General features: G+C 48.8%; 2 protein-coding genes across 6 annotated transcripts; one reads left to right on the plus strand and one right to left on the minus strand.

Moving 5' to 3' along the window:
* Positions 1-2,751: 2,751 nt before the first annotated feature.
* On the minus strand, positions 2,752-14,012 carry CILP (cartilage intermediate layer protein). Of its 3 annotated transcripts, none has more exons than XM_021552607.3 (9): positions 13,938-14,012; positions 12,121-12,244; positions 11,201-11,284; positions 10,406-10,459; positions 8,756-8,941; positions 7,341-7,655; positions 7,125-7,233; positions 6,526-6,683; positions 2,752-5,930 (listed from the first exon to the last, which is right to left on the minus strand). In XM_021552607.3, the coding sequence occupies exons 2-9, from the start codon at positions 12,176-12,178 to the stop codon at positions 3,424-3,426; spliced, it is 3,471 nt and encodes a 1,156-aa protein (XP_021408282.3). In that variant the 5' UTR covers positions 12,179-12,244; positions 13,938-14,012; the 3' UTR covers positions 2,752-3,423. The 3 variants fall into 3 exon arrangements, with proteins under 3 accessions (XP_021408282.3, XP_077642066.2, XP_077642067.2); XM_077785940.2 differs by lacking the exon at positions 13,938-14,012 and adding an exon at positions 13,785-13,924; XM_077785941.2 differs by lacking the exons at positions 8,756-8,941; positions 13,938-14,012 and adding an exon at positions 13,785-13,924.
* A 9,683-nt stretch (positions 14,013-23,695) lies between these two features.
* On the plus strand, positions 23,696-26,875 carry LOC110482996 (gonadotropin-releasing hormone II receptor). Of its 3 annotated transcripts, none has more exons than XM_085588986.1 (4): positions 23,696-23,835; positions 25,070-25,582; positions 25,847-26,048; positions 26,331-26,875. In XM_085588986.1, exons 2-4 carry the CDS (start codon positions 25,076-25,078, stop codon positions 26,735-26,737), a joined length of 1,116 nt encoding a protein of 371 aa, XP_085445112.1. In that variant the 5' UTR covers positions 23,696-23,835; positions 25,070-25,075; the 3' UTR covers positions 26,738-26,875. The 3 variants fall into 3 exon arrangements, with proteins under 3 accessions (XP_085445112.1, XP_085445113.1, XP_021408291.2); XM_085588987.1 differs by having other exon boundaries at positions 23,711-23,835; positions 25,073-25,582; XM_021552616.3 differs by lacking the exon at positions 23,696-23,835 and having other exon boundaries at positions 24,784-25,582.
* Positions 26,876-27,449: the final 574 nt, after the last annotated feature.

Genomic DNA, 27,449 nt, shown 5'->3' on the forward strand with positions numbered 1-27,449 from the left:
GCCAAAATGTCTCTTTGGAAACTTTGCTTTCACCTGGCTCTGCAGGGATTTAACTCAATAAGTAATGAAAATCTGATTATTTTTGCAGAACAGACAAAACAAAAATGGGGCATTCGCTGATGAGGTGTGGAATAGCATGTCAGGGTTGACTCTGGAACACAGACAGTGATTCGATCCCCAGTACCATTAATGAGGTTGAGTACAGCTACCCTGGCCATTGGAACAGGATCTTAGCAAAATAAAACAGCTGTCCTTCTCTCAGAGGAGAGAGGGAAAGCAACAGAGGTATTCACAGACCCACTGTCCACCATGGCTCATTTTAACATCACTGGGACCAAATCACTGACAGAACTGCAAAATATTTGGGCACCAGAAGGGCTCTGGTGTGGGATAGGGGTGATTTCATCATGGATTTCAAATAAATGTTAGTAGAGGGAGTGATCCTTCCTAAGATGCTGGTGACTCACAATTAGATGCATCTGTTTCATGTTCTGCAACCTTACTACTCCCCCTGCTTCCTAGGAAACCTCTTTATTCTTGTTTTATGAATACATTACAAATAAATAAAAAGTATGAGTGAGTAATCAGAGAAGTACTTGAGCCTTTTTATAAAGTTGTTTGCAAAATCCCCCAATAATTTGCTGGTTGAGGCCAGACAAGAATATCTCTCCTTTTGTTTATCCTATCTGTTAGCGTCGTGATAGCTTCTGGGAAGCAATAGTTTCCTTCAAAAACAGGAGGGATAGGTCACTGGATTTATCTGTGGACTGGAAACAAAGTGACCTTAATGGGAGATGCTTTGCCATTAGCCACAAACCTGCCGATGTTTAGGAGCCAGGTCTCCTTCAGCCTGTTCCTCAAGGTTGGTGGTCCAAAGGCTAAGGCCAAGGGAGGAGCTGAGTCCCAGCCTTCCTGCATTCCTCCAGCTGATGGTCTCTGTTATGTGGGAGTGTGTGTTGGGTTTCAGGCTGCAGAAGGGACACTGCCATACACCGACCATAAACAAAAGTTGGAGGAGTCAGAACTGACATTGAACTGTAGCATAAAATTTGTGTGAGTAGCAGATGCCAGGACCCTGCTGTACCTTTGCTCCTATATAAACTTTTCTAAATGTATTTGGGATGGTGGCTCATCAGTAACGGTGAAGTGTTAGCGCTGAGTGGTGGTTATGTCATGGTTGTTTTCTGTTGGTAGTGCTTAAGCACCCGTGTTTGAAACCTGTGTCTTGCTCTGCGTCCAGCACAGTCTGCCAGAAGCCTCCTGGGAGAGCTCAGGGACTCAGTGAGTGCACAGATTAGTTTGTTCCTCCAAGTCAGTGCTAAGCTGCAGAGGGGGACAGTTCGGGGAAACTTGGAGAGCTTCTGGCTGTTCCAGGCTGTAGGGCCGTGACTATTTCAGTGCTGTTAAACACACATTTCTCCCCAGAAGGAAGAGCCCTGTAGTCTGCTGTGTTTGACTGGCAAGCCCACATGCAGCACAGGGATCAGATCCTGAGCCTGCTTTCATCCATCTATCTCCTGGGTTAGTCTGTAGAAGTCATTTGTGTTACTTCACTCTCAAAGTGATGAAACTAAGTTTGGGATTTGGCTGTCTGTCTGCAGAGGAGGAGGGGAGCAGAGGGAAGAGACATTTCTCTGCGTAAGCCAAGAGCTCTGTGGGAAGGTCCAAGCTAATGCTCCCCACTGGCCGCCTTGGCTCCAGCTCCTGCCAAGCCCTTGCAGCAGACTAGACACAAAAGAAAACACACTGAGTCTAAATTCATTGGTATGAAGAGGATGTGCCAGAGTATTCCACAGCTCTTCCTTTTCTGCTTTTCTTTGATAACTGTCAATTTGCATTAAAAAGTGGATTTTTAAGGGTTTTTTTACCTGTTAAGGCATAATTCAGCCTGCCCTTTGTCAGACTGGAGAACAACCTTGCTAAACGCTATTGAAAGATTCCCTATGCCCTTGATGGGCAGTGGGTATGGCAGCATTGGTCTAGAACTGGCTTCTTATCCATAGTGGGGGGATTAGGTAGGAGAGGGAAACCCATGTTGGAGCATGTGTTTGAATTCTAGTTTGCAACCAATTGTACTGCCCACCTTTTTATGATTTCTCTTGGTGGGAGTTTTGGTGTCAGAGACTTGCTGGTTTGTCTGCACCCCAAAAGTTTATTGCCAGTATTTGCAATGTCTTCTGTGCTGTGAGGTCCTTGATTTCACTCTAGGAAGGGTGGGGAGTTGAAAGGACAATTTAACAGGTCACTTGGAGAGGGATCACTGACCCCTTCTGTGGTCTGCTGTGCCTTTAGCTAAGAGCACCTTGTTGCCAGCTGCTTATGCTCACTGCTGCTGAGTGTGGAGGGGAGCCCATCTTCTCCCTGTCTCCACCCAGCACTGGTGCATAAACATTGCCTGGTTGCTGACCATCATTAAAGCACAAATTCCCAGCTCTCTTTTCCCTCCATCTTGTGCCACTCCTTAATTCACTCCTGCCCAGACTTGCTGCTCTGATTCTCCCAGAACCATTGCTGACTTTCACATGTCAAGCTGGGGAGAGATTCCCTGACTGCAGCATGCCATGGCCAAACCCTGGAGCTGCAGGAGAGCCAGAGCATCCACAAATGCCCTCACCCATATCCAGGATCAGTCTCACCAATAAAGTTGTGACCTGTTTGTGAACAGAAAGATGAAATCCTGCAGATTATTCTTTGATCAGCTCTACATGTGATTTATTTACTTGGGCATTTCAAACACAAAAGTGACACACATTGTCAAAGTTACAAAATTACTTTTTTTATTAACCTACCCTATCATAGAGCATAGATTTTCTTGTCAAATAATGCAAGAAGCAAGAGCAAACTCTAGCTGTATCTACGTGGAGCCTACAAATCCACATGGCTTCTCTGTGCTGTTGAGCATGTGAGTTCTTAGAAATGCAGCTGCCAGTAGTTTAGCTTGAATACAGTAATTCTAAAACAAGCTAGAAATAAATAAAATACTTACATTTCAAGTACGAAACCTTGCAGTTGAATTCAGTATGAGGAAATCAGTTTATTCCTTTTCATGTTAACCAACTACTGTACAAGTACTTGGGCTGGCAAAGTCTGCAGATGCAGAACAGAAGAATGTTTTATGTACATCACTTAATTGAATCGTATTTAGTCTTCCCTTTAGGCTATCATGTGAAGCTGTTTAATGTCAGGCAGAAAGAAGATTTTTATGGATGCATTTAATAAGACACAAACTCACTACCTCTGCTGGCCCCCAGTTCTCGCCTTACGTCTTTCCTTTCTGGTGGGGGAAAAAAAAATGGCACCTTAATTATGTCTCATAAATAATGACACCTACCAGCTTTCAATTACGTTATTTAGCAGGTTGATGTTACTTTCAAATTATATTGAATTGAGCATGAGTGACTTTACCAATGCTCCTATACAGCTCTAGTAGGTGGGACGTTGACCTGTCATTGGGATCCTGGCTTGGTTGTTATGGCGGCTTGCTGGTGGCCTTCGATACACAGGGCTTTGCCCTGGCATAACCAGGATGGACTGCTGGCCCAAGTCCCCTGGAGACTGCCGGACTGAGTCCCTTGGAGACTGCCGGACTGAGTCCCTTGGAGACTGCTGACCCAAGTCTCCCGGAGACTGCCGGCCTGAGTCCCTTGGAGATTGCCGGCCCGAGTCCCTCGGAGGCTGCCGGCCCGATTCCCTGGGAGACTGCTGGCCCAAGTTCCTCTGAGACTGGAAGATGCTTTGCTCTGTTGTGCTTCTCTCTGAACAGGTGAAAGTCAACCCAACGCCGACATCGCTCTTCATGATTCTGGATGTGCCATCAGATGTGCCATCAAAACACCTCCCCAGGGCAATTTCCTTGGCAATCCTTGGGTCTTGATCAGTGACTGTGTAGATGCCGTAGTTGTGTCCCAGCGGGTCAAGAGGTGCCAGCATTGTGTACTCACTGGTGTCATTGTTGGTGGCCATGGGGAGGTGGTTCACCAGGTACTCGTGGAGCATGCTGTTGACGCTCACTCGACGGCAGTTGCCTTGTGGGATCACTTTGACGAGCGTGCGATCCACACGGTCCTGGTCGAAGAGCATTCCGCTGCACTTGAACTCCAGGCAGGCTGCTGACACGTCCCGCTGCTGGGGGTCACGGATGCTGCGCACGTCCCTGATGCCGTAGAGCTTGCCGATGGTGCGTGGGTGTGTCCCACCCATGTTACGAGATCTTACATTCACTTCTTGGGGTCCATTTATTTTTACTTTAATGTAGCAGGCTCTAAATTCCATGGGCTTGGGCCACCATGCCAGGTAGTCATCGGTCCAACTCATGAGGTCATCTTCACTGAAGGGAACAGTGTTGTAGTCATACCGGTCTCCTTCTATCCTGTAAAACCTGAAGTGAGCAGCAGTGTATGGAGCTTCCTCACATTCACTGAGGTTTTCATAGGCATAAATAGGGCCATTGTTCTCTTCTGGCGAATTAGGGCTTGGCTTGGCCATGTTAATGCTGAATGCTGTTTTCTTGATGTTGGAGTCCTCATGGTCTGTTCTCCTGTAGTTAAGCTTGTTGAGGTATGGCTGTGGGACCCCAATAGCAGTAGGGTTGAGTTTGGGAGCAGAGGGCACAGCTTCGAGCTCTTCACCTCCCATGCTTGCTAAGATATAAGCTCCATAGGCTTCGGGGTTTTGTTCATCGCAGAAGGCAGGCACACAGGCACCATTGGGACCAGTGACTACACTGTCAAAACGGCCCCATGCTCTGGGGTTGGAGGAGAACCCTGGTTCTGGCTCCATGTTTATAATAGAAATCACAACCCCTTGGATCTGCTCGCTTTGCAGAAATCGCTCGCTTCTGTAGGCTCGGACTTTGACGTAGCACCGTCTGCTCTCAGGGACATCCAGGTTGAAAAGACGCCTCTCTTTGATCTCCATGTTCCCAACCAAAAAGGTTCTCTCCTCCCTTTTGCGCCGTGTGCTTCTCTCGAGGTTAAAGTCCCCTTCTTCCTCCCATAACCCTGTCTCTGGGTTCAGGGACCAAAGCTTCATCTCTTGCACATGCTCTGGCATCTTGACCTGAGCAGCATCCAAATGAACCTTCACCTTTTCTGCATTGAGGGACTCAGTGCCCTGTTCATCCGTGAAGTCCACAGAAAACATGCCATAAGTGCGGAGTGGAAATACATCTCCTTCCTCATCTACATAGTTCAGGTCACTTTGTGTCACAGGGGCTGTGGAGATGTTTCTTGGGTCCAGAAATGTCACGCTGGCTTTCACTTTGCCACTGTATACCTCTCCATTTTTCCTATAAAATGCATTGGGAGGAATTTCTAATTCAGCAATTGGATCATCTTCTTCCATTTCCCCCAAAGAAATCATGTTGGTTTCGGTTGATTCCAATGTAACAGGGGCTTTCTTTCTTAGTAGCTTGATGTCATGAAATACAGCACCTCCATTTTCCTTGAAGGGTAGAACTTTTGTTGTGTTCACAAACTTCTGCAGCCGGTCCACGAAAGTTAGAACCAGTCTCTCCATATCTGCTGGGACGTGGATGGAGAAGGTTCCTTTGTAGCCAGTCATGCTCACTCTCTTGTTCCCCATGTAGATGTGGCCAAACCTCAGTGGCTCACCATTATCTGCTGCTGTGGCTCTGCCTCGAACCAATATTTTAGTCTCAGTGCATATTTTGCAACCACATTCAACAATGACTTTAGTGGGGAGCGTGTAGCCATCGCAGGAGATGTCCCTGGTTTCCATCTTGGATACCCCACAGCAGTAGGAGACATTGTCCTTACACCTAAGTCCCTTATCCAGCTTCCCCACACAGGTCTTTGCTGGGCACTTGCCCACGTCGTAATAGAAGGAGTTTGTTGTTTTTTGGAAGCAATCGTGAGGAAGTCGGATGAGGTGGCTTTGGGGTTGGGAATCACAGGCTGCCTCTTGTCTTCCTGTTGAATAGATTTCTTAATGAGCAGCATGAAATAATTGTACAGTTATTGCTATGTTGTCTGAAACCTCCGAGCTAAACATTGCTCCTAAAAGTAGTGAGGTTTTCGCAGGAGTGGTGAGCTGGTTAGCTCATTTCAGTGAAGCAAGTAGCTCAGCTTTAGCTTTAGGACCCTGATTAAGAGCTGCTTGCAGGATCCTCCCTGCTCCTGCTTATCCACTATGGTCATCCAGCCCACCCTCAGCTAGATGCTCTGCTACTGCCTGGCTTTTTGACTATGGCAAGACTATGTCCCAAGACTTTAAAGACAACCCTAAACAAGCAGAAATACTCCCATGTCAGGCAGCAAGTCAGTGAGAAATCTCCTGACAGCAGCAGGTTGAGGTTGATAGGCCACCTGCAATCCAGAGCTCTCGTTTGTAGGGAGCATCTGGTTCATAACCAGCTCACTAAAGCTTGTCTACAAACAGATGAATAACATAAACCTCAAGAATTTTTCCTGTGACTTTCCTTTACCAGATGTATAACAGTTTCTGGTTCCTGCACACCAACACCTCCCCAGTTACTTGGAGAACATCAGGCACATTTTCTCTTACCTATGACAGCCAGCTTGGCAACCTGGGACTTTGCTGACCCCCCAGCACTGCTGGCCTTGCAGAAATACTCTCCTGACTGCTCTCTCTTCAGGTTCTTCAGAATCAGGTTGTTTTTATATTTGTACAAGGAGGGATCCAGCAGTGAGCCATTGTGGTACCTGCCAGGAACAGTTAAGGGACAGAGACTCACCATCTGGCTGGAGCACAGCAATGGCCTAATCCTGCATCCTACTATGTGGATTTTGCCAGATTTCCTGCCCCTGTTTCCCTGAAGTTTTAGTTTGGTTAAGTGGCATCACCTAAACATTTTTCCCCTATTCCAGGCAGTACTGTGATGTGGCTGCTGGACAGCTTGCAGGCAGACAGAGCTGCCAGTTGTGTCTGATGAGGTTTTTTAACTCTTTGTGTATTTTTCCAGTGAATCCTTCAGCAGATGACACTGCTGTGCCATCTTGAGGAAGCCATCGCTTGCAGCCATCAGTTCTCAGCGCATTTAACTGTTTTATAACTAAGCCCCCATTTATGGAGATGGTAAGGAGATAAAACTGGCATCCTTGGGACAGCTAAGACTTCTGGCAGATCAAATTCAAGCTCCTTACCAGAGGTAGCGGTCAGGAGCTGGGCTCCCTCGGGCATCGCAGCAGAGTGACACGCTCTGTCCCACTCTCCTGGCTTTGTCCTCAGGGCTCCTGAAAACATAGGGTTTGCCTGCAGGAGAAGGAAAAGGCCATCTCATTACTTTTCCTCTCATAAAACCACAGTTTATTTCTGATGTCCGCATAAAGCTTCTTAGACCCCCCCCTCTTTGGGGCTACCTGATCGGTGCAGCTGCACTTGGATTGCCAGGTTTCTCCGGTTGCTCTCAGGCACGGTGACAGTTGCTGTTGCATATTTGGCTTTCTTTATTTTAAGGGTGTTTTTCCCATCAGGACAAACCCCTGGGATCCTAAACATGCCTCTGTTATCAGCCATTGTCAACAGCTTGAGTTTCTTGGCTTGCAGGTAGACCCGAGCATCAGCAGCAGGTGACCCATCCTCAAGAGACACCTTCCCGTGCAGGGTGGCATCCTCACACATGCAAGTGTCACAGTCGGCGTTGACATGGCCCATGGGACAGGTGATGTTGCAGGCTGGAGGAAAAGCAGACAGGTCAAAAAATAGCCACAAGTCCCCACAACACTCACAGCATGTTCTTGCATCTGCTTTTCATTTAGATGCAATAAGGCAAATACTGCATAAGGAGTAAATTGTATCCAAAACATATTTTTCCTGATTACCCACAGCTGTGCATTAGAAAGTCAGGGCGATGTCATTTTGAACCTGACAATTAGTAGAAAGCAGCCACGTGGATATAATTACAGCTAGGAACTGTTATTTACCTTCCCCAAAGGGCTGAATTTCAGGGGAATTTGATTAGCATGTGAGCTCTTAGCTCAACCCTGGCAAAATTACAAATTCAATGTCATAAACTTTCTAGGTTTCTGTTACCAGTGCATGCCCAGAAGTTTTGACTTTGGTCTGTCCCAAAAGCTGTCTCCCCTTTTTCAATGGTATCCTGGCTTGGGCAGGATGTGGGGTAATTGCCAAGTTAGCATTACCAATGGGTTTAACATTTGGGCTCACAAATACTATTCTGTTCTCATTTACCTAGAGTGATTAATCCTAAATAATAATCTGTCTTTTCTCAAGACTTAGGCCATTCCTTTTACAATCACAGAGCATCACTGTACAGGAGCTATCTGATATTTCAAAGATGAAAATAAATGTAAGAAATCAGGGAAAACCTGAAACAACTTTTCTGCACAAAATGTATTTTCAGAATTTTTTCAGAATTATTTGGTTAAAAGGGGATTACAAGAATAATATAATTAATTACAAGCCCCTTCAGCAGTGACTATGGCAATTTGATATTCCCAAAACATCTCTTTCCTGGAGGTTTTATGGAGGAAGCTGTCTGCAGTCACTGGCTCCACCTTGAGTGCTGCTGTTATAAAAAGATTAATGAGGTTTTTTTTCTATATCCCCAAGATATTGTGAATCCCTGTTATCTTTCTGTTTGTTTATAAACTCGCCCTCCTCTGCTCTTTGTGATCTCCAGCCCTGCTCGAGAATCACTAAATTCTGTCAAAGGAGAGAAAGACGATAAAATGACAGCAAAGGGAGTTCAACACCTGGGCAGTGGTAAGACCACGACATCTTCCCCTGCCCATAAGTGAGTTTATAGGAGCACCTGAGCAAACATGTCCAATGCAGAGCCGCCCTTCCTCAGTTGCTTCATTACAGTGCACGCCCCAGAGGCTCTCAGCTAGGCAGGATCTGGTACGCTTCTGCACCCCGGTTTGGCCACACTTTGCTGAGCACTCGCTCCATTTTGACCATGGAGACAAAAACCTTTTTGAATCTTGCACCAGTGGACCTTGAATAACATCAGTGATGTGTTACTGAGACGCACATTACACATACAGCTGCCCAAAAACGGCCAGTTGGGTTTTAGCAGCTTCTATAGAGCTCAGACTATACATTTGGATATTACGTACCACATGGATTAAACAAAGTCAAAGCATGTTCAGGGAGCTGGAAATTAAAGCATGAGAAGGCGTCTGAAGGCTTCTGACTTAATTCCTCTCAGGCTGCCAAATTCAGGATGATTAAGATAAACCCAAGGGGAGCAAAGTGCAGGCAGCTCATGCTTAGTGTTGAATAACTTTGGCTTAAGGAAATCAAACACACATTCTCATTTAAATGTTGTTTGCGGGGCAATGCTTGTCTGTTTCAAATGTGGTAAATAGTTTAAATAAAAGCTAGAATGGTTAAATAGTTACCAAAAAAGGGTAAAATTGTTGGTATGATCATGTTAAATGTCTTTAACCAAATTTCAACATATGTTTTCTATAGGGGCAGTGTGTGTCCTATTGTGAGCACCATTTTTACTGAGTGCAAACCAGAAGCTTAAGATGCTACTAAGCATGTTGAACATGTCAGGAGCCAGCTGATTGGTAAAACAGAAAATTTGCAAAACACATTGGGAGTTTAATATGAGGTTATATTTTTAAAGTATTTTCTTTAATCGGGCTACTAGATGTTATTAATTTAAGCTACTTTGAATGGATGAGATCCACTCCAAGTCTGTGGTTTGGGCTTTTAAAAAAATGACAGTGTTCTAATAATGTTTATGAGGATGGACTAGTGACTAAAGTTTCTAAAAATGAAGTTTCTTGGAGACGTGTGCTATGTCATCTCCCATACCTATTCTTCCACCCAACTTGTAATAGAGCAGGTTGATTTGTTTCCTAGAAAGGCAGACAGGCACAGGGCTGGACTGTTCAAATTGTGAATGGGTGGTTGAAACCAATCCTGGCTCATAAAAGCAGGTGGGTGGGAAAGACCCTTGAAATGAGAGCAGATATGGAAGTGTCATGTCTGGCTTGGAGCGACCACTTGGCGTAAATGGGCAGGGTTTTAATCTGTTGGCACATCAGCATCTCTAGTTCAGCATCCCAAGTAGTGGGATCCATGACTTATTATTTAGCAATTTGAGGCATGCAGGAGGAGGTGGGCTTGGGGATGAGGTCACATCCTATGGGTAAATGCCTATTTTTGCTTGCCCCAAGCAAAAACTGGATGTGCAACAAATTAAAGTGGGATCTCAGCAAGATCCTAAGCTTGTTTGGGATCAGCTGCTTTAATCTGCAGGGCTGGTGATTATAGAAAATTAACAGGGGAATCCTGTGGAGGAAAATGGCATTATATGGCTCCAGGTAGCATTTTGACAGCAGAAAAAGCAGAACGTGGAGGATGAGGGAGAAGCTGAGGGATCGAGCATTGGTGGGACATGGAAAAGGACAGGGCTGCCCCGTGGCACTGGCTGGCAGGAACGTACTGCGTCTGACGTAGGTGAAGGTTGGGTCTCCCCGGCGAGAGCTGCTCCTCGTACCTGTGGGCAGAGGGGAGATTCAGGCAGGGTTTGCCAGCCAGGGAGCCAGCCCCAGTATCACTGCCTTGTGCCATCCACTTTCAAGGGGAAACTATTTTACCCGTGGTTCTCAAAAAAATACCCCTCAGTAAGTGGAGGGGACCTCTCAGTGCTTTGATTCTTCTCAGTGGCTAAGAGGGCTTCTGGGAGCTGGGGAAAAGGCTGGGAAAATCCACAAATCCTTCAGCATGGCCAGCCCTTTCAGTGCCTGCTGGAATTTAAATTCTAAGCCCTGGACAGTGAAGATGAGAGGTCAGGGCATTTCTTGGGGATTAATGAGCAGAGTGGTCTCTGCAGATTAATTAATTCCCCACAGACTTTAATTCTGAAGGAATGGTGTCACAAACTGCCCAGGGTGTGGGGCAGGCTGGGCAGGGTAAAGGCAGGTCAGAGCATGTGCTGGCCCATCCCTGGGCTCTTCTCACCCTCCCAGCCCGCGCGTGCCTCCCGCAGGAGCTGGGGCTGTGGTCACACGTTGACCTTCCCTTTTCCAGGAGAGGAGCCAACAGCATTTGTCAGTGATAGCCAAAACCCTACAGGAGGTCGTGGATGATTAACATTTATTCCATTGCCTAAATAATAGAATCATAGAATGATTCTAACCCTAAATGTCCTCTTCTACTCAAATAATACTGGTGAGTTGTAAGTTGTTGGGAAAATTGTCCAGTAAGGAAAATCCACCCAAGGTGGGAATTAACTTACTCTCCAAGCTGAGCATTACCAGCGGGCTGAAGGTTCTCTGTCCTATCTGGACCCTGGTGAGGGCTGGTTTCAGAATCCTTTGTCCTAAGGGTCAGTGAATGAAAGAATAAATTAGATTCAAGGAATTTGACATCCTTAGGCTCAATATTACAGCTTTCCCATTGGACTGTGGCTGGTTAGAGCTCCTGTAGGATGCAGTGCAGGAGATGCCAAGAGAAGGACACAATGGATATGTCCCACAGCATCACTGCAGCTCAAGTATGATACAAGTTTTCTATTTCTCTTTATCACCCAAGAAAAACTCTTTTATATTTTCTGTATTGGAGCAGCTCAGACCAACTCATCTTTTTATAGCTGGAGAGATAAAATATGTCCTTCCTGTCCATGTGCAAGGAAATATTAATCCAAGGTGGATTAATATTTGTTGTTTCTATGGGACAAGAGCTGGTTTCTGAACTTGCTGGCCACCTGCGTGCCTGATGGGAGCTGATGGCCGTGGCTGGTTCCTGGTTTGCTTGCTGGGAACAGTCCCATATAAACTGGAGAGCTGTGCCTCAGCACCAGCTCTCCCCTGTGCCCAACTCTGCCCCTGTGCTCTTCTGGGTGCAGACTAGACACTGGGATCTCAGAGACAGCAGGCAGGGATGGTCCTAGCATGACCAGTGGGCCGGGGAGCTCATCCCTGGTCAACCAGAGGCTCATTGACTCTCAGACAGGCTTTGCTCGAACTCTGGGGGCTGGATGGGAGCCAGTCCTTGTGTGGGAGTTGTCTGGCCGGGCAAACGCCGCAGTGACCCAGACCAGCACCCAGCATCGATGTCGGGCTGTGTCTGCTGGCTCAGCAGCTGCCAACGGACGTGCCTGCACTGGCACGGGCAGGGGACAGCACAGTGACCAGAATGGAAACGTTTAACCTTCACCTAAAACAGAAGTGGCACCCCAGAGGAGGAGGAGGATCCAGCCTTTCATGGTGACCATCGCTGTCTCCAGAGGTGACCAGGGGATTCCTGGAGTTTCTGCAGCCGTCCCACGCCTTCCCCAGTCCTGCAGAGACAAACCCGACCGTGTCAAAGCTCACCCAGATCCTGCTGCTTTTGGGGAGCTTCTCCCAGGCTGAGCCACTCCAAAACATGACACAGGGGCATTTATATCCCCTGTTCACCCATCCCCAGCAGCTCTTCATTTACTCCCCCAGGGGGAAGCAGCAGGGGCTCCACATCTGTGCTCGCATTCCCCCTGCTTCTCATCTGTGCCCAAATCTGAGCCCAAATCTATTCTGCAGAATACTACATTGTAACAGAATCTCCTTAACGTGCCTTGGAACAGCTTAAATACTTCTGCAGGGATCTCTCACAACCCACGCAGCTCTGCAGGTCCCCCAGCACCTAGCTCTTCTCCCCACAGGAGCAAGGACAGCCCCATGCCTCCATCCCTCTGCCTGCAAACTGGGCATAGTGTGAGCATCTTATCCCGGTACATCCCAGAGTGTGAGGAGAGGGGGGGCTCTGGAGCACTTCTGAAAACAGAAAAACCCATGTGCAAGCCAAGTCTTTCCTGCAAATGTAGCAAGAAGCTCAATATTTTCCTTTTCCCGCAGGCATGGATGTGGGACTGAGGCTTTGTGTCACTCTTCACCAGCTCAGCCACTTCAGATTTTGTTTTCAGTGAGTACCTTTGCCCTAGAGCATCAAGCATTTAGGTATTTAATTTCTGAAAGTACTTGTGGAGTTGATGCTATCCCTAGTGACCATCAGCTGGAATTCCAGGTGCTTTATTTTATGCACCCAAAATTAATGAACTGGGAGGAGGGAAGAGTATTACCCCAGCTGTTTGGTGCTTCAGTTTACCCATAAAATGGGGCTGACAAAGAGCAGTCACTGGCAAGAACACTTTGTTATTTGTAAGTGGTACTAACCATCCCCTCTGAGACCAGGGAATGTGGGACTAGGAAATACTTTGATTATGGCTCAGCAAATCCCAGTCAAGCAAAAATAACAAGCAACACATGAGCGGTATTTTGTGGGCTTATGGTGGGGTTGTGAACTCGCAGCCAGACAATAACCAGGAAAAAATTAACCCTGTTTCCTACTTGGCAACTATTTTTGGATCTGACTGCAACTTGTTCAGCACTGGGTTTGGTATTGGGATACATGCCTCTGTACCCAGACACGCGATGCTAGGAAAGGGGGGTTCCGGCGGCCGGATCTTGCAGCAGGGAAGGTTTGGAGCTGCCTGTGTCCCCTGTCTGGCAGGGGGCTGTGCGAGCCAGCGCTGGATAGAGCCGCGGGAGATGAAATCGCCCCACTTGAGCAAAGCCCCTCAGACCCCCGCTCCAGCTGTCCCACAGCCCTTCTTCCCCAAGCCCACTAGCTGGGACGAGGAACGGAGGAGCGGGACGCAGGGACCCGCATCCCCATCGATGTTTTCCAGCCTCTGTGCCGTCATCTGCCCATTAGTTAATTTCCACCTCACCTTAAATCACAGCCGCTCTTAATTACGCCTCCTTAACACAACAGAATTCTATAACCACTATCTGCCGCAGGTGGGAAAAAAAGCAGGATTGGGTTGGGTTTTTTCCTCTTACCTAAAAATCCATAAAAGCCCCACTTAAGGCGAGTCCCCTCTTCCCGCCGCGGAGCCGCCAGCCGAGCTGAGATCCGCGGGCGAGACGAGGGCTTTTCAGCTGCGTGTTCAGGGATTTGCAGCCGGTAGGGAAGAAGAGAGAACTGCGGCTTACCGAAACCTCCCCTGCGCCGAGCGGAGCCGGGCTGTGTGCGAGCCTCCCGCCGCCGAGGCGGCGAGGTCGCTTATATAGCCCGGCGTGTAGCTTAGGGGATGGCAGCGAGCCACCGGCCGCGAGCACAAACAGATCGGACGCGCGAGGAAACCGCAGCCTGAATAATCCCTTAATAAGGTGATGGTAAACAGAAACCTGTGGCGATACCACGGCGTGGCGGCTGCTGCTGGTGGTGGGACAGGGCACGGTGTGGGTACCACGTCCTGGTGTGGGCACCACATCCCAGCACAGCCAGGGGCTCAGCCAGGGTCTGGATCTGAAATAGATGCTGCTGAGTGTTGAAGGTGGAGATACAGCGAACAGGCAATGAGTTTTGGGGATGCTTTTTCGGCTTTACCCGGTTTGGGACAAACGTGGTGCCCACCCAGCAGTGCACGTGGATTTGCCCCATTTTGCAGGTGTGGGCTCAGCTGAGCACTGTTCCCTGCACTGCCTGTCCACCTCTGCCCCTGTGCTATGGGCAGAGGTCAGATGAGGATGCTGTGGGGATGTGAGGATGTGGGACAAAGCCAGTGGGATTGGTTTGAGCACCCATGGTAGCTCATAGCTGCAGAGGCAGGACCGTTGTAAATAAATGTGACTGCATCTTGAACCGTGGGGAGATCTAGCAACAACCCTCACCAGAGTTTCCTGCTTGCCCCAGTCTGGCTTCAGCCTTCCAGGCTTTCCCCCCCTCTGCAGCCACATTTTTCTCATATAACTTGTGGCAAATGGTCTGTGGACATAGGGCTCCTGGGTGTTGACAAGGCATGTGGCCTTGTGCAAGTGACTGCCACCCATGCATGCAGCCCTGGCGCCACTGGACTGTGCAGATGGTTGCTGCAGGAATGTGGTGTGAAAGCATGTGCTGTAGGAGCAACCCCCAACAGAAGGGGATGGGTGTTGGGGCAGCCAGTGGGGGGGTCAGTGGCGTCCCAAACCACCTCCCAGTAATCCTTGTCAGCCCTGCTGCCAGAGGGAGTGGTGCAGGAGGAACACAGATCAAGATGTCACATAAAAAATAGTCAGTGATGACCTACACTGGCTCCTGTTTATGTTTACGAGAGAAAAGGAAAAAACACCTGAGATCTGCCAAAAATGGTAGAATGTTTATCTGGTGGGCAAGGAGTGCACAGTGAGCTGGAAGCTGCAGACCTCTGACATAAACATGGAGATAATCTCTGTTTCCCCTCTGTGATGAAGATGAGATGTGGGAAAGGTGCTGTGGCAGAGCAAGGAATTTGTCTTCCCCAGATGGAACCTACCTCCCACCATGGCTGACCCACACTAAGCACAGCACCAGTGCCTTGGCAAGACATCTCCAGTCCCACTGGCTGCTTGCCCACATCCTAGCATCAATTCCTGTGGGTCGCACTGCTGGGTAAGGAAATGTGCTGTTCTACAAAGGGAATAAACTATTATTCCTTACATTATGGAAGTGGGATGGTAGTTCTAACCCAGTGCAGGTGCAGGCATTTCTGCAGGGGATTTTGCAGCCTCCTCAGCATGTCTGTTTTCTCTCTAGCATGTCTCCTTCTAGACAAGCTCTGGAGACATGTGTGTGGCTTTAGGAGCACGTTTGGGACATGTGAGTTCATGCAAACCCCAAGTCTCTAGAACAATTCATTGCACAGTTTCTCTTGGCTTGACCATCCTTGCTGCAGCTCTGACATGTGGCTGACCTTGGAGGGAACAGCATGAGAAGAGCCCCAGATGCTCCCAATGCTGAGCACCACCAGCTCTGGGAGAGGTTTTCCAGCTGCCTGGAGGTGAACAATGCCCCAACCCATGGGGTGGAGAGGACAAGTCAGGGGCTGCCCCATGTCTGGCGTATTCTGCAGGGCTGTAGTACCTGTGGTCAGTGACAAGGACACATCCCAGACCAAACTGCTCCTGTCTTTCTGCCCATAACCAGTGGCTTCAGCTGCCTAAGGCTGCTCCTTCCCATCAGAAAGCAGCAGATCCACAGCCTCTTGGACTCATTCCCCTTCTGGATTAATGCTGGGGAGCCTACCCAAATCTCATAGTTTTTTTCCATGGTTTCATCACTGATATGTAATTACAAAGCTATAAGGTATTTATGTGAATACTGCCATGCTTAATGCTGAGGCTGGGGCAGTGTCAGGGGAATGTGACAGCAGATGGTGCCAGCAGTATCTCCCTCCCCACACTTCTTTGTGGTTGTATCCATAACTTTTCTGATGTTCATCTAATAAATCCAGGGGAAAACTGGCTGATAATGCTCATCCTGGTTCTTCATGCCTCCCACCATTTCTAGTACAGAGTGGCTGAGTGGCCATCTCCAAAAGCCAACTGCACCATGCCAGAAGGATAGTAGGGTTGGAGGGGCTGTTCTCAGGGCTGCATGTGGAATTTACAGGCTGTGGGGTCTGCAAAATGCTCTGTGGGGCCCATAAATCCCCTTTTGGGCCAAGGCCATGCATAATTCCCTGCCGGCTGCCCTCGTCCTCCCTCCCTGTGCCCTCTCCACTCCGCCAAAGGGAGCTGACGGTTATTTTTCCCCTGCTGCATGTTTCTGGGCTTGCTTCTGTTTACGGAGATGGGAGTTAAAATAACTGATTGATGACTTTGTTCCATCCCAAACACTTTGGGGAAGTTTGCGTGGTTTAGAAGGGAGAGTTGGGAGCTGGGATTTCATTAAGCACTTGGCTCCCAGCACTTCTCCAGCCATGCTCCAGGGGTGGCTAATGTTGTTTTTTTAAAATCCTGTTTTGCTATCCCAGGAGCCGGAGTGGCGATTTCCATGGTTTGTAGGAGAACTTGGAGATGTAGCAGGTCCCTGAGGTTCCCTCTGAGCTCTGAAACACTAGCAAACCTCAATATTGTTTCACTTAAGCCCCTCCTCCACCGCTTCATCAGCACAAAATTGCACTCCAGCTGCCTAAAATCTTTGGAAAAGAGCCAGAAAAATGAATTACTGGAATTTGTTTTCATTGTGTGGATGAGGATTTACAGGCTATGACTGGGAGAAAAGGAGCGAGTGGACCTATTTCCCCTCTGGAAGTATTTGCTTGGGAGCTAAAACTTCTATGGGGACTCAGTAATGTTCAGCTCCATAAACATCATTTATGGAACAAATACAAAAGGCAGCACACAGTGGGGACACCAGGAGAGCCAGGATCCAGGAAAAGACTGATTTTAGCTCTGGAGATCAGGAAGGATTTTTCTGCAGTGGTGAAAGAGCCAGGAGTGAGGAGACAGTAAGTGTCTGTGCTGTTTGTGGGGTCTGTTCCACAGGGTAAGCCCTCAAATGTCTGCTGGCACCAGCACAACACAACTGACTCCTGACATGCAAAAGAGGGTGCCCTCTGTTCCATTATTCCATCTGTAAAGGAAAAGGGCTTTTGCTAGTGCTTTTGCAGGGCATGTTTGCTATTGGAGAGCCCAGGGACTGTCACCTTCCACCCTGCTGCACACACATAGACCCACGTACCCTGGGGAGGGATTCACTGCTCACTGTGATGTCCTGGACTGCAGAAGGGTCCCACTGGTATTTCCCTTCTAGGTGCTATGGCTATATCTACCATCTCTCCTTCCTGTCAGAGCTTGGAGAGGCAGAAACCATGATGCTGTGAGAGCACCAGAAGTGCCTCAATAGCGAATCCCTTTTTAATTAAGTGTCTGAGCTGGGGAAATTAAGATAAGAATACTGACTCATTTAGAAACTTTCTTTGAGATGGAGAAGGCCATTATTTCCAAGCTCTTCATGAATAATGGATATCCCAGCCTCTACCTGGAGCATTAACTGCTCAGGGACACTGACCGAGCAGCACCATGGTGTGGGGAACATCCTGCCCACAGATGTGGCAGGGCCTGAGCTATTGCACAACCTCTGATCAATGATGTAAAAGCGGTCACAGGATGGGAACAGGCGTGATGGGAATGTGGCCAGGTCCAAGCCAGGACAGCACCTCAATGGGGACATTTACACTGCAAAGGAAGGGCAGGAGCTGAGCTCCAACCCACAGTCCACCAGCTGTTTGCTTTAGCTCTGGACAAGGTTGGATGGACAAAGACCATCCTGTGTCAAAGTCCATGTTGATTTGGGCAATTAATTGCTTCTGAAGAGCTCCTTGATTTATTGCTCCTGTTTATGGGTATTGGCTTTGGGCTGGGATGCAATCCAGGCTGTGTATCCATGCTAGCATGGGGAGCAGCCTCCCACACATGGGATGGCAATCCCTGGTCTCATTTGTGCCTTCCATATTCTTGCTATAAACCAAGTTGAAGTGGGCAGGTTTGCAGTGATTTACACCAGCAAAATGTCAGCCAGTTTTCCCTAAAAACCAGCAAAATCCTGCCTGATCCATGAATGTGCAGGGGCAGGCTTGGTTCTTCCAGTTTGTTTTTGTCCTATTTTGCAGGGATTGCACTGGCAGCACATTGGAGAGGTGTAGGCTGTGTAAGTCAGAACAGAGGCAACAGTGATGGCAGTGAAAGTGAAGCTTTGAGTTAAAAAGTATTGCTTAGTGTTCAGACAAGCCTCTACATGGAATGGACAGAGAGATGGAGCCCTGAGGGTAGTGGGCACTCCTTGTTGAACCATGTGGGAATTTCCATCAGGTTAATTTTTGCACTGAGCAATGTGGAGCCGTGCCTGGGCTGGGGTAATCAGGGTTGATCCACCCCCAGGTTTCAGCTCCAAAAGGGTTTTCCAGCATTCCCACTGGCAAAAGAGAGCATGGAAATGCCTCCCCTTCCTGGAGTGCCTGTGGTCATGGGGGCGACCGGAGATGTAAAATATCTCATGACCTCATGCTCTATGCCAAGGACATGCTTGGAAAAGCCGGTCTCTGCCGAGCTAATTCCAGCACTGCTGGGATTCCCCCTGGAATACGTGGCCAGATCAGTTTTCACTGGAGGGTAAATGTGTGTTTGCCGGGAGCACACCAGAGGGTTTGGTGGGGCCAAGAGCTGCTGAAGGAAGGCCTGGCAGCTCCTAGTGTGAGCCTCTTGTCCCATCTGAGACAAAAACTGCTGGGAGCAGATTGCAAAGGAAGCCTGGGAGATGAGCACTTCTGCAGAGAAACAGCAGGAGCAACTTGGATGTTGGCTTCCATAAACACCTCCCTGGGAAGCCAAATCTGGATGGGGGAGATGTCAGCACTGATACTCATCCTAAGGGATAGTCACTGGATTCCTGCAGCCCCATAGCTTGGCTCAGAGCAGATTTCTTGTAGGAGGGTAAAAGCAGGGTTGGGGAGATAAATTATACCCCTCTGTCTCATCAAATTCAGCATTGATGATGCCTCACCCCACAAGACACTGATCCTTTCCTAAAAGCATAGAGAAGGATCATGTGCTTGCATAAAGTTCACCCAGGAGTATCTTTAAGCTTTGAAAACTGCTTGGAGATATGAAGCTCATGGAAAAGAGGAGTCAGGGGATGTGTTCACTGCTTTTTGCTCCTGAAAGCGCTGTGTAACTGCCAAGGGTCCCACAGGGATGTCAGCTTTCCCCACATCTCACCTCTCCCCCACTGCAACAAAGGAGAGCAGCCCTTGAATTTGGCCAATGTTTGGGAAGGCGCATCCAAAGGGAGCACCAAAATATGGCCTTGGGATGCACAATCCTATTTGAGGGCTTGGAGGGAGGAGGATATTTGGAGCAACATGATGGACAGGTCCCACAGGGAATTTAAAAAGCAGAGGATAAAAGAGGGCACAGAAGGCAAAGGCAAGGAGAGCAACTAAACCCTGTCCCAAAACAAGGGCAAAATTGTTCACTTCCATGGTTAGTCACAACGAAAACATTGGCATTTCATAACTTCTTCCAGCTCAAAAAAAATACCCCGTTAGGGCAGTGAGAGCCCTGACTGGGTCAGTGCATGCTGAAGCTGAAGGGGACCTATGGACCCTCCACTGTCCCTGTGGGTGATTTTCTTGCTTTACTGGGGACTGAGGTTCCAGGTGAAAGTTCCCAAATAATTTCCCCCCTAAATAAATTCCAGCCTGGGCAGGAAAGCAAAGCTGCTGTGGGGAAGCTCAGCTGAGTGGGGCAGTGATGCACACACGTCAGGTTTTATCGCTTGGTGGTGAACAGAAAGGGCTCAGCACCAGATCTCACCATGTTTCTTGGGGCATGACCTCAGGATTTGGTCTATTCCATCCTCTTTCTTTTCCAGTTTAGAGATGAGGAGGGGGGTGTCACTCAGATTGACATTTCCTGATGAAAGTTGGAGGAAAGACCCTGAGAGCTGCTGCTCTGCATGGGAAAGTGTAAATTTGGGGAATCACTGGGAATGATGCTCTGGACATCTGAGCTCAGCAGCATCAGGGACACTAGCCTGGGGTATTAAAAGGTGGGAATTGCAGCAGGTTTGAGCATGTTTTCCCCAGTATCTCTGTCCAACAGTGTGATACCCCTGAGAAGGGTTTTTATCAGTGAGGTTTTAATATACAAAGATGAATCAGAAACAGAGCATTGTCTCTCACCAAGAAATGGTCTAAAGGCACAGTTTACCAAGTAACAGCCTGGAAGGCAGAACAGATGTCTTCCTCTGCTTTAAACACAGGTTTTTAGGAGGGGGATGGGGTGACGCAGATTATCCCTAGGAGGGGCAGCAATTACCATCCCTCCTTGGCAGGTTGATCAGAGTGGCCAGGGCTGGCTGAGCAGGCAGAATAAGGTGCTGGTTTATCCCCGGTGATCACTGGGCTTTGTGTCTCTGTCTTTTGCTGCAGAGAGTTTGGGAAATTTTCAGACCTGTTTGTAAGCACAGTGGCACCATGCTAATTTTTATGATGCTGTTATTTAATGAAAAGGCTGAAAACTGGGAGCTTCCCAATTGCTTGACTTGTGAACTTTGGGTAAGAAGAGAAGCTGTTCCAGAGGTGAGCTCATTTCTAACCCCGGGAAATGACTTCATGGACGCTGGTATTTACTCACAAAAACATTGCATGTCAGATGTCCCTGACTAGACTTTCTGTTTCGAGTCCAGTATGAGACAAAAATTTCCTTGGATGAGCTGCTCCTAAGACAATTCAAAGTTTGGAGAAGGAGGAGAAGAATTGCAGGGGGGAAAAAAAGAATCAGCATTAAAAACACTCTGAAATCATGAGGTTTTTCTGAATAAAGGGAAATTTTTGGGCACCCAGCCTGGCAGAAGCACCTGTCTGAGGGGAGGGTTCAGGTGATGAATCCAGCAGAAGAATCACCCATCCTTACCCGCCACAACAACCAGCAGCTGGAGTTTCTCTCAGAGAGGAAAATACAAGTTTTTCTCTTTGGGAAGCCAAGCCCCCAGCAGTGATTTATCAGGACAAACAGCAGCAGGTTCCCTGCCCCATGTTTTCTATAGGTTAATGGAAATTATATCCCACTCTGCTCTCCCTTGATGAGATAGATCCCAGTATATACAGGGTGTCTGATGGAAAAACACAGTGCTTGCATTTTTATTCAGACTGTATTACCCAGTGTGGTTCCTGAGTTCTGTTTTCTCCAGCATCCAGGATGATCCATATGGATTTGGGGAGATCAGTCCTATTTGGGGACGCTGAGGGATGCTCTGTCCCCTCATGACCCAGCACTGGACTGCAGCTCTGGGGATGTACTGGGGCAGCATCCCAAGAGGAGGAGATTTCGGGAAGAGCCAAGCTGGGATGTATGGAAACAAGCCCTGCCTGCCAGCACTGTTTCCTAATCCTGGACACCAAAGTCCTCTGATCGTTAAACCAGTGTTCAGAGATTCGGCTGAAAGCTGCCATGCAGACAACATCCAAACTGACCTTTGAGGAGATGAGCAAAAGAAAAAAAGAGAAGAAAACACAAGGGGGTTACTGTGCAAATGCTGGAGAAAAGCAGTAATTTCAATAAGGGACCCCACCCTTAAAATAAGACATATTGCTAATGCATGCCCAGGACATTTCTGTGTGATGGTATGCTAAAAAAATCCCCTCCAAACTGGGACTAAAGGCTTTGTTGTGACATGAACAAGGCTTACACTTCCCAAGAAAAATCCTGTCCCTCTTTTGCATCATACAGCCAGGGATGGAGAGGACATTTCTAGACGAAAAGGCCATCAGCCAGGATGAAGGACAAACAGGGAATACATTCCTTACTTGCTACTTAATTGCTTTTGTGCAGGTGCAAAGGGCTAAATGAAAGGGAAAATAAGGATGAGTGTGTGTGGCCAAATTAATCTCAGCTTTAAGCAGGAACCTAATATCAGGAGGAGGTGGCTGCTGGAACAAACAGGCTTCCACCCAACTTCTATGAAGATTTTGTGCTATTTGTCCCCCAAGGGCCAGGCTCATTTCCAAGGCACTGGTGGGTGATGCCCCTATCATGTAAGGAGGTGATGGGGACAGTCCCATCCCATGTGGCAGGGCTGGCTGGTGCTCGCTGGCAATGCCAGCAGGGTCTGCTTTCCTCTTTCCCCCTGTATGGAAAACACTTCAGATGCAGGACTTGCCCTCTATGGCTCTGAGCAGAGAATTTCCATCCCGATTCCTTTTGGCAGCTCCATGAAGAAGTGATGGAAAGTTTAGGGTATTCCAGGGCAAACATGGTCCAGTGTCTGTAGCATCTCCTGGGTCTCAGGATCTGGTCCCTTTGCCACACAAGTTGACTCTTAAACCCACAAAGGTTTAAGAGTCAAATTGGAAATGGGGAAAATACCTTTTCTGCTTGTGCCCAGCATCACTCCTGCCAGCACAGCAGCCTCAGAGATGGTGCAACTACATTCAGAACTCAGGCATTTCCTCCTGAAATAAGTGGGAGTAGTTTTAATAATGGAAAACCTATTCCAGAAAGGGAATCTCCTCCTCTTGAAGAACAATGCAGGGCCACATTGCCAGCCCAGGATCTGCAGGGACCTGTATACCACGTACTCTTTAATTTAATAGCCTGGAAAATGTGAAGGTCTATCTGCATGTCATTAAAGTCCCAGAAAAGCCCCTGGGAGTGTGTTTGCCACTGCTGGCCCCCGCAGGGCTTGGGGCTGTCCCTCTTTCACCCCCACAGCTCCTTTGCTGGCCAGAAGATAAGGATGTCCTCAGTTTCCCTCCCTGTCCTTGCATTGCACTTCATATTTTCTAAGCTCTTTTGAGTTCTTTGTCCCTCTCAAGGTCCTTCCCTCTCACTGTGCTATGCTGCAAGAAATACAGAAAGAACAAGATGGGAACTAATAGACTGCAAGGAAAAAAGTGTATCCATTAAAATGGCAAAATGAACCACGTTTCTCCTTCTTAATTCCCTCCTTACAGCATTTCTAGTCCAGGCATGTACCTGTGATGCTTCCATGGACCTATGTGGTCCAGGAGCATCTCTGAGGTGCATGTGTGCGCGTGTCTGCGAGTCTCTCGGTTGTCTGAGCAACGGGACATTCATCACTAGCTCCCAGGATAATTAACTCATTTTCCTGTATTTACAGCAAACCAGTACAGGGACTGTTGGCACTTATCCCTGATGGAGCCACATTTGGCCACAACGTTTTGAATTTTGGCTGTTTCTTGCATTACGGCAGCTTTGTCATCATCCCTGCTGCCTGCTCATTAAGTGGGCAGCTCATTAAGCTAACAAGGGCAGGGGTGATGGTGGCTGCCTGAGCCAGGCTGCCCATGGGTGCCAGCCTCGGTGTGCCCCGTTCCTGGTTTGCCGGTGCAGGGGGTGTTTGCAGCAGAATTCCCATCTCCAGATGCCTGCATATGCCTGTGCTAACAGCAGCGTCGCTCCTGGCTTGCCTGCTGGCAAGGGGAAATTTTACTGCTTCAAGGTTTGTTGCAGGGATCTGATGCAAGGAAACATTGGAGCATCCTGACTCAGCACCGCAGCGGTGAGGGACCCGTGGGAAAGGCACGGAGCATCTTCTCTCAGCATCAGGGCATGCGTATGCCAGGTATGTTCCCATCAGCCGGGATAAATCCTGACCTGCACACAGATTTCTCGTTTATTCCAGACAAGCAATTTGGTACTTTTTAGCTGTTCTTTCTTTTTGCTGCTTGTTTGTTCAGTTGGTCTTTGGGGAGGGAGGGGTGAAGGAAACAAGGAGAAGGGATCTCGGGGTGCAGGTGGTGGGGCTGGAGGAGGGCGCATTGCTGCACGGTGTTGGCATCTCCTTCCTGCAGAGCTGGGGAGACAGATTTGATCTCTGTTGTTCCTGTTATTTGTACAAGGGTAAGGAATGCTTTATTTTGGAATCGGCAAACAGGAAGGTGCTTGAAACAGTAGGAGATGTGCTGTACCTGCAGCTGGGACTGTAAACAACTCGTGGCCGCAGGAGTTAGAAGTGTGTGTCCCCTGTGAGTTCTGCTCAGGTAAAAAGGGCAATGAAATCAAGCGTGGGGGACAACCACACTGCTCATCACTCCCCAGCCACCCCTGGTTTATGGAGGGTTCTACCTTTCCCTCCTCCTCCTGCTTTTCTTCCAGAAGGGAAAGGGACAGGGGTGTTGTGCTGGTGCTACTTGGGTCCTGGGAAGGTCCAGGCTCCTAAATGCCACTGTGATCCTCTCCTAGGAGCCACTGTAAGACTCTGGACAGTGTGGGATGCCCCTTCTCCTGCCTGGTCACCCCCAGCTGCTTCTGTCCATGACCTCAGATCTGGATCTGGCACTGGAGATGGATCATTAACACACTAATGGAAAGGGCTGTGGGGTTTCTAAAAAGCTGAGCCCTGCCTACAAGCCCCCTTTGGAAGGACAAGTCCTTGAACCAAGCACAGCTGCCCCAGCACAGGCTCAGCCAGCTCTGGTATGACCCATTCCCAGCAGGATGCTGGCAGACAGTGACTGGTTCCATGGTCCTGGCCACCATTCCTGCTTTCCCAGCTGCTCGGCCACCTCACAAAGAGCTAAAAATATATGTCTGTGTGAGCAGTCACTGTAGTTACAGCGGGGCCGAGCCAGAGAGGGTGGCCAGGCTGGGTCACTGTGGTGGGGGGAACACGGTGACTTCGCAAAATGGGCTACGCAGAGGGGACAGGCAGGGACAGGCTGGGACAAGACAGAATGGGAGACTGCTGCTGGTACCTCCAATGCAGATCCCACCATCTCCCCACTTGTCCATTTGTTGAAGCTGCAGCATTCTACACAGCCCCTAAGAAGGAGTTCACCTTTCTGCTTATGTTTCAGCAGGGGATGAGTGAGGAGCAGCTCCCTGCATCTCCCCACTGCCCCACCACGCGGGAGGACACCAATGCCTCGGCCTCTGCGTACCCCCAGTACTGGGTGGAGCCCCGGTTCACTCAAGCAGCGAAGGTCCGTGTGATCATCACAGCCATCTTCTTCCTGCTGGCAGCGGGCAGCAATGCGGCGGTGCTGGGCAGCCTGCTGAGGAAGAGGAGGAAATCCCACGTGCAGCCGCTGATCCTCAGCCTGGCGCTGGCTGACCTGCTGGTGACAGTGATGGTGATGCCCCTGGATGCAGCATGGAACGTGACAGTGCAGTGGTACGGAGGGGACATCTCCTGCAAGATCCTCAACTTCCTCAAGCTCTTTGCTATGTATGCAGCTGCCCTGGTACTGGTGGTCATCAGCCTGGACCGGCACGCAGCCATCCTCCATCCCTTCTCCCGTGCTCACCACCGCAATGGGATGCTGCTCCGTGCTGCCTGGGCTGGCAGCGTGCTCCTGGCTTTGCCCCAGGTAAAGTTCAGTGTCCTCCCCATGGAGTTTGCCTAGCAGGGGTGGTTTTGGAAAAGCGCTTCTCCATGCCAATATCCCCAACAAGTCCATCCCAATCCATGGACTCCACGAGCACCAGAATAAGGCATGAGTTAGGTGCCCAGAGCCTATCTCCCATTCTGACACCAGCAGGGAGGTGCTCTCCATGCACAGCCAGCAGCATCTCCAGGATATGGTGCTCTATTTCAAATCTTCTCTGAGTTATTATTTGGTTCTCCATTTCAGCTTTTCCTCTTCCACCTGAACACAATCCCAGGAGGGAATTTCACCCAGTGTGTTACTCATGGGAGCTTCCGTGCACACTGGGAGGAAACTGTCTACAACATGTTCACCTTCACCACCCTCTACATCACCCCCCTGAGTGTCATGATCGTCTGCTACATCCGGATCCTTTGGGAGATCAGTAAGCAGCTAAAGGTCAATAAAGGTAAGTAGATCCCAGCCCTTTAATGTCTTCCATGACTGAACTCCATCCTGGAATTGTTGTTGAGTGTGTCACAACATCCTTTGAAAGCTAAGCAGTTTTGCATAAAACAACTGAGAGGTTTCGCACAAACTTATTGACACCAGTCCTTGCTGTCTTTTGCTTCCTGTGGGACATGGAGAAGATTATGAGATTCTTCCATTTGTGGCAGAAGCAGAGTCATGGATGGTTATGTTGTCTTGGTTTTCCCCTATTGTCAACTATCTTTTTGACTCTCCTTGGCAGGTTTGACAAGAAATCAAAACGACCACATCTCCAAGGCACGCATGAAGACTATCAAGATGACCATAGTGATTGTTGCCACCTTCATCATCTGCTGGACCCCTTACTATCTCCTGGGCTTGTGGTACTGGTTCCAGCCAGCCATGATCCAGAAGATGCCAGAGTATGTCAACCACAGCTTCTTCCTCTTTGGCCTGCTGCACACCTGCACTGACCCTATCATTTATGGACTGTACACCCCTTCCTTTCGGGAGGACGTGCAGCTGTGTCTCAGGGGCATTGAAACAGCCATCACCAGGCAAAAGAGACACAAACCCATCTCAGCCTCAGAGAAGAACACAAAGGATGGTGCTGCAAATGGTGGGGTGGCATCAGGGGGCTCCAATGGGACAACTGTCAGCACAGTCTGATGAAGAGATGTACCCACAAGGGGATGGCAGGCACAGCTTTGGGACTGTTTTGTCCTGTAGGACCATTTTGGAAACTGTCATGATGAGGTTCCCTACTCAGCTGTTGTGGGGGAGGGTTTCTGACCAGAAACTGAGAATGTGTCTCCTCCCTGTACCCAGGGTGAAAAAAATTGGGGGTATTTCTGGTCATTCTGCTCTATTCTGGCAGTGCTGTGAAAACTAGAAAACATCCTTTTTGTACCTGAAACATGCTCCAGCTCTGATTCTGGAATCAAGCTTCACCACACTTCCAGAATCAATGTCTGGGAGGAAATTTACCATCTCCTCTGTGGTCCAGGGTCACATCTCTGGAGTGGCTGGTCTTCAAGTGCCCTTTGCACCTACACCCAGCTGTAGAGCTGCATGGATGGTGTCACCAGCTGTAGAGCTGCATGGATGGTGTCACCCAGCTGTAGAGCTGCATGGATGATCACACCCTGCAAAGGTGTGATCACAGGCTTTTACTCCGTTTTCTCCAGCCATTGTAGGAAAAGCTCTCTGGAAATTTCAGATCTCCTGACTCAGAACCTGTCTGGTTCTCCCTGGATATGTGACAAGCCCTGGGAAATATCTAAATATTTGGAGGTTGACTAATGCAGGGTCATTCATCCCCAGGCATGGTGGGCAGGGAGTGCTGTGGGGAGGGAGGGACTCGGGCAAGAGCAGTGCAAAG

The sequence above is a fragment of the Lonchura striata genome, chromosome 10, assembly GCF_050655825.1.
Source record: "Lonchura striata isolate lonStrDom1 chromosome 10, ASM5065582v1, whole genome shotgun sequence".
NCBI classification, from domain to species: Eukaryota; Metazoa; Chordata; class Aves; order Passeriformes; family Estrildidae; genus Lonchura; species Lonchura striata.